Source organism: Scyliorhinus canicula, chromosome 1, assembly GCF_902713615.1.
Source record: "Scyliorhinus canicula chromosome 1, sScyCan1.1, whole genome shotgun sequence".
Lineage (NCBI taxonomy): Eukaryota > Metazoa > Chordata > Chondrichthyes > Carcharhiniformes > Scyliorhinidae > Scyliorhinus > Scyliorhinus canicula.
In genome coordinates, this window is record NC_052146.1 from 257707661 (window position 1) to 257719072 (window position 11412).

Consider the following 11412-nt stretch of genomic DNA (forward strand, 5'->3'; position numbering starts at 1 on the left):
AAAGGTCCCACATTGGTCCTTGGAGGCCACTAAGGATCATATTGCGGTTGTAAAGGCCCGCAGAGAAATATTCTTCCCAGAAAGTGGTCAATCTCCGTGACCAAGCAGGCTGAGGAGATAAGCAGCAGCAGTGTGGTCCCTCATTCAGTGCCTTGAGAGATTCAGTGATTTCATGAGGGGAGGAGAGGTAATTGGCATGCCAAACCTCTGACTTCACCAACCTTCCCTGGCACACACACTCATTGCCATGCCACACCATCCCTCACTCCCAATCCTCACAAATGTTGTCCTACCATATTTCACACTCATATCTCTCTTTCTTCTCTCCGGCTAACAAAGGAGAGAGAGCAGAATGTCAGGGAGAGGCAGAGAACTGGGTGTGGCCCTCCAGTCTTCACCAACCCGATGGCTGCAGAGGAAGATTTACTGGAGATCGGTACATCGGCAACTATGTTAGAGATGGAGAAATGGAGGTCTCCCAGATATCTGCCGATAGAATTAAATATCACACTACAGCATGGCACACAACACTCACTTATGTTGACATGATGCCAGCAAACAAAGTAATATAATCATCTGCACAAGAATGACTTTGAAACTTTTCATCTTGCCAGTTCTAATTCCTGTCTTTCACCTCATACAAATACCACGAATGACTGCCCCACCTTGCTCCAACTCGACCATAGGGACAGGGCGCAGCATGTTGGCTTCTGACTGGGGCAGTGGGGACAAGTGACTTTTACTTCAAATTGCATTTTATCAGCATATAGGATGGGGCTAATTGTATAGATGGCACTAATCCTATTTTGCTTTAGAGTCCTTCCTCCTCCTCAGAAACTGAATTGTCCTTTTTCTACCTGCTGAATCAAGAATGGTCAGAATTCACGCAGTGTGCATTGTTCAAACTCTGTATAGCACAGCTAATAAAACCTTTGTTACCAAATCATCTAACCTGGACCCAAGACACTGGAACATTTCAATTTTTAACATCAACAAAGTTGGCTGTCTGGTCTGGTTTTTCAGAGGGCCTTTTAACATATTGAGATAAAGAAATATGCTGAAGGCAGGAATATGCATTGCTACCTTTTCTAACTGGAAATGTTGTTACTTTTGAAGGAATTTATGACAACTATCCAAGAGATTATTCCAGTGGTGATAAACTAAAAAGTAATCATTATAATGGAAAAACGGCGCATCTTATCCTAATGCTACTACCAACCTATAGACTTGAGTCACAACAATCTAGTCGGCGGAAGAAACGTGCACTGGATGCTGCATTTTGTTTTAGGTAACGTAAATCCAAATGTTTCACATTCCTCAGTCCCACATATCTTTGTGAACTCACCTACGTTTTGAGGTTTGAAGTGTAACATTTATAAAACTGAGAACATTACTCTCTTTCTCCACAGAGAGTGAAGTTTTGGGATGAATATTGTGTTCATGAAGCTCATCTATATGTTGGTACAATCAAAGCCTTTATTGTCTTCTCCCTCAGCTATGTATTCTGTTCTCTCATCCCTGGCCCAAGCTTATCCCACTCCAGCCATTGTGCAGAATCAAGCTGTTCCCTACTTTGGTGTCCTGATTACCCAAGCTCAGTTTTAAAACTCATATCCTCACCAGCACAATGATCTGCTTCCATCACTATAACGAGTCCGTCTCTGTTCTTACCTCAGCTGTTATACATCTGTAAATCTCACTCACATTTGCCACCTTGCACTCAAATACCTCAATGCTCTTAGCACTGGCAATCCATTCTCCAAAAACTCCACCCTGCCCAAAAGTCTACTGCTTGTATTCTATCCCATACCAGTTGCTGCTCACGGGCGGCAGGGTGGCACAGTGGTTAGCACTGCTCCCTCACAGCTCCAAGGTCTCAGGTTCAATTCCGGCCTCGGGTGACTGTGTGGAGTTTGTACTTTCTTTGTCTGCTTGGGTTTCCTCCGGGTGCTCTGGTTTCCTCCCACAGTCCAAAGATGTGCAGGTTAGGTGGATTGGCTATGCTAAATTGCCTGAGTGTCCAAAAGGTTAGGTGGAGTTACTGGGTTACAGGGATAGGGTGGAAGCCTGGGCTTAAGTAGGGTGCCCTTTCCAAGGGCCGGTGCAGACTGGATGAGCTGAATGGCCTCCTTCTGCACTGTAATTCTATGACTCTATTATTAATAATGTTTAATTGTGTGCAGGAAGTGGATATTAACTGTGTATTCACTTGTGCTTATATAAATAGGCTGAAACTATGAACATTAGGTTAGGAGGTGTATGTTTGTAACATGTAACTCTTCAAACAATTGTTTCATAGTCACCATTATTAAAACTAACTTTATATTCCAGATTTTATCAGTTGTTATTAAATTCCACCATCTACAATGATGGGATTTGAACCCATGTATCCAGAGCACGTGCCTGGGCCTCTGGAGTACTAGCACAGTGACACTATGCCATCATCTCCCCTATAACCTAGTAACCTGATTATCTGCTATTATAGTTTTATCTCTTTATTGCTTCTACAGATATCTCTAAACTGCATACAGATTTCACTTTCTATGTTTTAAAACAATTTGATGCTCTGAAAACACAGCCAGTATTGTAGAAATCCCATTGTTAACATCTTAGCGGAATTCACACTCACCTTGTTTGATATTGCTCTCATTTCCTAGTTTTATTCCTTATTAGTTGCATAATAGAAGTCCTTTGCTGAATTAGGTGTTTGCAATTCCATATATCAAAACCTATCTTCTCACCGTGATTATGTATGTGATTATCTCGCCCTTTAATTTCCCAGGTGAGTGCTTCATTTTCTAGCCAAAACAGTGGGGAAGCTTCTATTAATATCACTGCTAAACCGGTCATCAACAGGTGACTCACCAGTCAATTTCTCCTCCTTTGATATAGGAACAAGCCTAACCTCAGTGTTGTGGCTGCCATTCATGGCCTGGATGTGATTGGAGAGGTTGCTTTGTGGGAACTGTGCAGTTTTAACCTATGTTGCATTTTACACTGGTGTAGCCAGTTGGAGCAGTACCAGATGGCATCATATTACTGACTTTTCATAAACTCGTAGCCAAGATATAGACATCAAAGTCTTCTACAAAAATAAGTTGCAACAATACTTCAGATTTTCAGTTGCTGAAAGCCTAGATGAGGATTTATTTTGTCTGAAAATGGCCAATTGATTAAAGTTTAAAAAAATAGTCAAGTAATGAAAAATATTCTGTAAATTAGCTTAATGGCTCCATTTCAAATTAATTCCAATTAGGCTGGAAAGTATTAGAAATGGATGTGGGATTCTCTTTCACCTGTATGTCCCTCTGGAGGAAAAATTTTAATGTATGAAAGTGTTTGAAATTAACATTTTCGCTCACTTTTGTGAAAATGTTGGCATTGTTAGAAACAGAAAATACTAAATGTGTCGCATCCCATTTTCCCCACTCACATTAGTAAAGACAAGCCAAAAGTTATATGTTTTCTTAACGTGCAAAACTTACATTATATATTTTGCAAGCTTTGGCCAGCATTTTTTAAAGTTTGATTTTATTGACCTGATAGCGTGATAAATGCAAACACATACCTTTCCAGCAGGCGCATAGCTTTGGTTTTGCAAAGCATATTTGGGGACAGCTTCAGGCTATATTTTTACTGTCATTATTCGTTATCTTTCATCTAAACAGATCAGATTTGTGCAGATTAGTTTCTGATCCTCCAAAGCTGGGAAATGTGAGTAAGAAGCATCACCTTTTATGTGAAGTAGTTATCCACAGGCGAACCAGTGAGTGCAAGTGAGATCCTACATTAAACTCAAAAACATTACGTTTACTAATAGATTTAGGAAACTACTGAACTTCATCTGCATTCCTGACTGAATGCACGCAGATCAGCTTCCTCAGTGCAGTCGCTCTGACAGTGCAGGGAACACAGCAGCCAAATTGCGCTCAGCAAGGTCACAGCGAAGTAATCAAGATGGGTACTGACCAACACCTTGTACAGGAATGATAGAATCTCCTTTAATTTGTACTCTATCTCTTTGTTAATGCAAAACATTACTTTGTTTGCCTTTTATATTGTGGCTGATTGCCTTATAAATCTTTCCACAACCAGTGCACATTATCCAATCAGCCTTGCTAGATTTAGGAAAAAAACATACAGTTTTAAAGTATTTTTATTTTGTAATTACCGGAGACTCCAGTCCCACACCAACATGGTTGAATTTTAATGGTCCAGTAAACCACTGAGTTGTACCAGTTGTATGAAGGTTCAGGGCAATTAGGGCTTGGTAATAAATGCCAACTTTTCCAGCCGCACCCGCATCCTGAGAACTACAATTTAAAAACTGCTTTAGACATACTATTGCACAAGTCAGAAATTTCAGGAGATAAGGGGAAAAAGGAGTACGAAATTGAAAAAAAAATCCGTCCACCTAAATGTGAACTTTTGTCTATTGAATAGAAATGTGCAGGACAACTGCTGCCTACGCCCGCTATACATTGACTTCCGGAGAGACCTAGGGTGGAAATGGATTCATGAACCCAAGGGCTACCATGCCAACTTCTGTGCTGGGGCCTGTCCTTACTTGTGGAGTTCAGATACTCAACACAGCAGGGTAAGTACTGTTTGTGACTGCACAGACACAATTGCACTGTGATGTTGAACAGTTTAACGATTTTGGATATTTTACAATGCTGCTAATTTGTGCCATGTAGTTTGATATATTTTTGCGCTGGCGCAAGGGAAACTGCTGTATGTTCTCACTCTGTATTTTCTACACTCCTATAAGGATGTATAATAAAATGGACATTGTGCTATCAAAATATGTAAATAATGATCAAGCAGTGCAAATTAATTTAATCATCTAAAATTTGAGCAGTTGCTTGTGAAAGAGGAACGAGTTGCGGGCTGGTCCACCTTGGCTCGATTTTTCTGAAATTAGTTTCTAGAATTAGGAAGTCTTGTTGGGCTGGGAATAATATCACTTTTCATTTGCACAGCGCTCGGTAAATTTAACCGTTCTGGACTCAAAAAACAACTGGTGAGAAACCACAATGCAGTTGAAAAAACTGGATGCTTGACAGCGCAATCCAGCCTACATTTATAATCATTTAGAATCAATATAATCAACCCGAGTGGGAGAACAGGAAAAAAAAAGTCAAATCCATGTCCTTGGTCATCTCATCACATATATCAAAGGCTGCTGCAGACCAATTATTAGGACTGTTATTCGGACAATCATTAGTATAAGGTAGAATAAGATTACTTTTTTAACCAATCTGTTATATGAAATTTCATTAACATAATCGTGTTCATGCATATCAAATTATCCATTTCACTGGGTTCCAATATAACAATGTTCTTACTCCACATTGTCCATGGACAACAATGTACCAACGCCACACTGTTCTCATCCACCACTCAACTTACCCCACACTGATTCTATACAGCAGGGCAGCCCTTTTGCATTTTTCCTATATTGCAGTATACCTATTTAATACTGTTCTTATTTAACAATCAACCCATTCCACACTTTTCCTCTGGAGGAATACCTCTATTCTACTTTGTTCTAAGAGAGGAGTACCCCTACGTTTTACTGTTCTAGGTTTCCACCACCTGCACTATCTCTATTAAGGAAAAATATCTATTTCAGCTTTATCTTACAATGTGGTAACCCTAATGAATACTCTTTTAATTTCACAAAATACTTTTATCAGCAGGTTGCCCGTTATTTGGTCTGTCCTGCACCAGCTTTGCAAAATCATTTTGAAGCTGATGAGCAGGAAATAGGGGGGCGATTCTCCGAGCCCCGCGCCGGGCCGGAGAATCGGCGCAACCGCGCCATGACGCCCTGACACCGGCGCGCGATTCTCCAAAGTGTGGCGAATCATGCCATTTGTGCTGGCGCAGCGCCAGCCGTGGGCCGCTGGAATTGGCTGGGCCGCTGATTCTCTGGTCCGGACGGGCCGAGCGGCCACACAGATACGACAGAGTCCCACCAGAGCCGTTCACCCCTGGTCGCTGCCGGTGGGAACTCTGCGCGAACGGTCGGGGGGGAGCGGCCTGTGGGAGGAAAAGGGGGGGCTCCTTCACCGGGGGGGGGGGGAGGGGGGCACCGATGGGGTCTGGCCCGCGATCGGGGCCGGCCCACCAATCGGCGGGCTGGCTTCTCCCACCCCCGGGCATTCTTCCCCCGGCCTACGTCCCTGCGTGTGCGGCCGACCCCTGAACACCAACGCCATGTTGAGTCGGGGCCGGCACGCTAAAGACGTCCCCCACGCATGCGCAGGTTGGCGCGGCCCAACTGCATATGCGTGGGTTGACACGGCGCCCATTTGGCGCAGGGAAAGGAGGCTGGAGTGGCGTGAACCGGTCCAGCGCCGTGCTGGCCCCCTATGGGGGACAGACTAGGTCGTACCCGGGCCCGGTTTGCACCGTCGTGAAACGCGATGGCGTTTACGACGGCGCGAACACTTAGGCTCCATTTTGGGAGAATCGCTCCCTAGGTTTTACTGTATGGAGTGACAGCATGATGGTGGTTAAAGTTGTGCAACTCATTCAGCTACCAATTTCTGGCAGCCATTTTGAACACATTAAGCTCCAAATGTCTACATTTTGAGCCCAATTAGCAAAATCACTCGTAGCCCAATTAGCAGAATAACTTTCCAGCCTATTTAAAGAAATCCCCAATTTTAAAATTAAAAAGTAAGGAAATTAGAGATATAACTCAGCCCTGTTTTATTCCTAGGAGGCACTCAAAATATTTATAGATGCCAAAAGGTGACATACTGTAGTAATGGCAAAATTTACTTCAGCATTTCACACATTGCCAAGGATTTAAATTAAATATTTTCACTTCCATCTGTGTCCATCAATAGGACTGAGTGTTCCTTAAAAACAATACACCCTGTATGTGGTATCTCTTTTAATGGTAGAATGTTACTATAAAATCATATTTCAGAATTGAACATGTTATGGTGTCAGGAAAACAGCATCACAATTCTCTTTTGCTTATTTAATAGGTCAATGGTCAAGCTGCAAAACTGCCTTTGTCCCAGTGTGGCAGTATTTATTTAGGCTATTTCTCAAGTGACCATTCACTCTTTATTTCAGTCATATATAAACTTCCTACCAGAATGACCCTGGGCCAGTTGACTCTGTTTTTCTAAAAGATTATTGGCAGACTAAATGATGTTTTCTTTATTTCAGATACTTAGTCTGTACAACAACATAAACCCTGAAGCTTCTGCCTCCCCTTGCTGTGTTTCTCAAGACCTGGAGCCACTCACCATTCTCTACTTCGTTGGCAAAGTTCCGAAAATTGAACACCTTTCGAACATGGTAGTTAAGTCTTGCAAGTGCAGCTAAGAGTGAATACAACACCCCTGAAAATCCCAGGTTCATCAGTGTTAAATAAAAGAACAATACATGGTACTAGTTTGAACTATTTGGAACATTTGTTTTCGTTTAACTACCAACAGAAGCAAAAGGAAAAAAAAATGTACATTGAAGGCTTTATTCCTATCCTTCACCTACTAATTTAGTGTGATAGATGAGACACAGAACCTTTAAATTTAAATAAAAACACTGGAAAAATTGTAAGTGTTAATATGTGAAATAAAAAGAGTCCCACTTAGTGGAAATGCTGTACAGGTCCCATGCCTTACTTGATCTTTTGTATTGTTATGCAATTGGCATCCTATATACTCCTTTCTTAGGGCACCAACAAAGTTAGATGTATTGCTGATATGTTCATTGACGGGATGTGCTATTGGTTGAAGTGGTGGCAGACAATAACAAACTTGTAAACAGCACACAGCATGTACTTTTTATCAGTCAAGTACGATATTGGTCGAGGGAATGAAAGTGATTACAATTCGGACCTAAAAATGAGTGTGTTACAAGTAAGAAGAAACAGCAAGTGGAACACTTAGAATCCAGATGTTAGCATGTTTGTAGGAGAACTGTTCAATGAAGATGCATTCTGGGAAAGAGAAGATGTTGAGTGATTATGGCAAGAAGGCTGAATGTTGGGGTTGATTTTTGAAAAGAAAGTGGAGACTTGTTAGACTTCATGCCCTTTCCACTAAAAACCATACATTGTACAGTCTGGATTAGATTTAACAAATTCATAAACATGATAGCCTGGAAATTGTCAACTCTGCTTTTGGTGCAGAGTCTTATCCAACAGAAGTGTTGACTGGAGAATTATCTGTGGAGGTCAGAATGGTTGATTTAATTTCTAAACTGTTAAAATCAATGACTGGAATATCAGAAATGCCATCAATCGAACTTAATGGGAATTCGTTCTTTCTAAAGCACCTTTGCCGATATTTTCCACTGTGCACTGGATTTGTACTTGCATTTCCAGATAATAGCCTGAAATTGTGAAACTCTGCTCCAGCTAAGATCGGAGAACTACATGCAGAGGTCAGCATACTTGACTTGTGGGACTCATAGGACGGGATTCTCCGGATGCACAGCGATGTGTTTCCTGGTGGTGCGCCGTTCGCTGGCAACGGGATTCTCTCTTCCTGCCTCTTGTCAATGGAATTTCCCATTGAAGCCACCCATGCCACCAGGAACCCCATGGGCGAGGGTGTGCTGTCAGCAGGAAAAGAGAATCCCAGTGGCCGGAGAATACTAGCCATAATATTTCAGCATTTAGACTAGGGGCTTTTCACAGTAACTTCATTGCAGTGTTAATGTAAGCCTACTTGTGAAAATAATAAATATCATGATTAATAGCCAAAAAATAGAACTGCAGCAACTCAGGCACACTGACCTTTCCACCAAGTCTCCAATCTGTACTCTTGCTGAGCTAGATTGCATATTAGGAACAGTCTCTTCCAATTCCAGACCTGCGACACTTCTGAATTTGCAAAAACAAATGCAGAGAGCAAAATACGAGGACTCATGTCCTTTAATGTTTCTGTTTTTGGTTTTCCATATTTCAGTTTCATCTTTAGATGCAATTAAGGAAATGCCCCTTTGTCCCTCAAGCCAGATATGACATTTGCTAAATTATATCGGCTTTATTCTTCATCTGAATTGAGCATCAGCCCAAAAATTCCATCTCTTCTGTTTTTAAATCTACTTGTGTGATGCATTTTTGTTATCAGTTACTTATGAGTGAACAGTTAGCAAGCACAACAATGAAATGTGTACAGTATTGTTAAAAATAAAGAAACTAGCACAACAATATGAAAGTGATGCTTCTGTTTCCACCAAGCAAAATATTTTATCTGTAAGGGGCGGCCCATAGCTACGATACTCATCTGATTAAAATACTCAAGTTCCTTTTTAGGTTAGGTGCAGTACAAGGACAATGCATTTTTGCTTCAGGTTTGTAATAGGGATGCTGTAACGTGTTGTATAACAGAATGAGAGAATGTGGGTCTGTGTCAGTATGTCGTCACATGCTGAGCTCTCTGTTTTAAGTGGGGACCAACAAATCCTCACAGGAAAGAGAAAAGAAAATCAAGTGTTTCATAGTCCCTGTCATAAACTGCCAAGTGGTGTCTCCTCAGGCCGTTCAATTTAAATCCCAGACAAGAGTCTGCAGATTGACTAAAAGTCCAGCTAGAAATCCTAGACTGCTCACTAGAAATGCTGGTTTGGTCTGCCTGCCACAGTCAAAGCAGTGGGATAAAGAAAGGAAAAGAACTGGGGGTTGGGATCAATTGGATAACTCCTTCAAAGAGCCAACATAGGCACAGTGGGCCAAATGCCTCCTTCTGTGCTGGACAAGTCAATGGAAAACTGCTGGGGGAGAGTCTGCTTTACACATTGCCCTAGTGATGTTTCTGGTTGCTGACTATGGAGCAGCATTTACGGTGTAAATGGGGAACAGTGTACATTGTCTCCATAGTTGCACCTCCCAGCTGAGAAGGACACGAGCAATGGGGGAAGGTGGGGAGAAGGCCATGGAAGGACCTATTTACAAGGGCAATTATGAAAAGTCAAGTTTGATCAGGTATAGACCCTTTATTATTTCCAATATTTTAATTCAGATGTATTTTCAATAGTAATTTCAAGAAGTTTTACAATGTTAAACCATGGGAATCTCTCACTGTTGTGACTACTTCCATTCACTTGGTAAGTGTAAAGTAAACATAACGTCACTAGAAAAATATGCAAGAAAACAGCGTGCTAAAGTTAACTCATGGAAATAAGGAGTGACCTTTGACAGCTTCCTTAAGATACACAGTGGAATGTGTGCTGATGTAGTTTTCTAAATAAAATAAATATCCAGATCCCCTTTATTACTTCTCATGACTCACTGATGTGTATAGGACATTCATCTAAACCTAATTTGGAAACCCCTGCTTCTGTGATGCTCATCATACTAGATGATCAAACCATGTTACTTATTTTATAATACTGTCTATTTGTTTCAGAACTTTTTGATTTGTTGATCTAATTCCCATATGATTTTCATTCCTCATTGGGATAGAAAGAGTGAATCATTTTAAAGGGCCACTGCCTTCAAGAAAAAAAGTCCCTGGCCAACTTTATTATTTGGCAAATGAGAAAACCCATGCATCATCTTCATTATTGTAATAATGCCTGCAAATGACACAGTGATACATTTTGGCTGGGTTTACAACTATGAGGTAACTGCGTCAGGCAAAATGAAAAAAATGTTTGCCAAATACTGTTTTCATGAAGACAGTGGTCTCAATTTAGCTCTAATCGAACACTTTTAAACATCATTTGAAAGTCACAAAATATACCTTGTAGATAAATACATGAAAATAGCTTCTGACATCTGGAATGCCAGTCGTAAGCACTTTTGTCGGGGAGAACCTATCTTTAAATCTTTAAGAGTGTCATTCATTGTGGATAGTATGGGATCCTATATCTGAATGGCATAATAATTTGTCTTTTAGCTCCAATTAAAGGAGATGGGATGCCAGAATGTCAAACTATACTTGATTGCGCTGGACGCAGCCAAATGTTGAATGCTTTTTTTTAAAAGAAAAAAAAACGTATCTCTGTATTTTGCTCAATATTTCCTTCTGCTGTTTTTTTTTTGCCCCATTAGGATGAAGTTTCTTTTCCTCAGGATTGCACTGATACTAGTATAAAGCTTCCTCTTGTAATGCTGACGTCTTTGAAACTATTGTTTTTAAAAATTGTACACTTATTTCTTGATCCTTAGTAAATGTTGGACATTTGATGATCTTACCACTTGGGTGGGAGGGTGGGTGCTTTTTCCTCGTTTTATCTTTCAATCGTACATTTTGGTCAAACATACATATTTGTTGGCTAATTACTATGTATTTTAACACATGGTATGTCTGTGAAGCCTGCAGATTTTGTGGTGCTCTAGTGGTTAAATAAATTATTTCAGTTTTACTTTTTTTTGGAAGTCCTTGACTTATTATAAAAAATATATTTTACAGATGTACAACAGCCTAAGGTCCA

At 40.8% G+C, this 11412-nt stretch overlaps 1 protein-coding gene across 1 annotated transcript in view; it reads left to right on the top strand.

The window, feature by feature from the left end:
• Positions 1 to 10961, top strand: part of tgfb2 (transforming growth factor, beta 2) — a 92758-nt gene extending 81797 nt beyond the window's left edge. The window contains exons 6-8 of the mRNA XM_038811894.1: positions 1117 to 1288; positions 4444 to 4597; positions 7192 to 10961. Of these exons, the coding sequence (XP_038667822.1) occupies positions 1117 to 1288; positions 4444 to 4597; positions 7192 to 7350 (485 nt within the window). The 3' untranslated portion in view covers positions 7351 to 10961. The remainder of the gene's footprint in view (positions 1 to 1116; positions 1289 to 4443; positions 4598 to 7191) is intronic.
• The last annotated feature ends 451 nt before the right edge of the window (positions 10962 to 11412 follow it).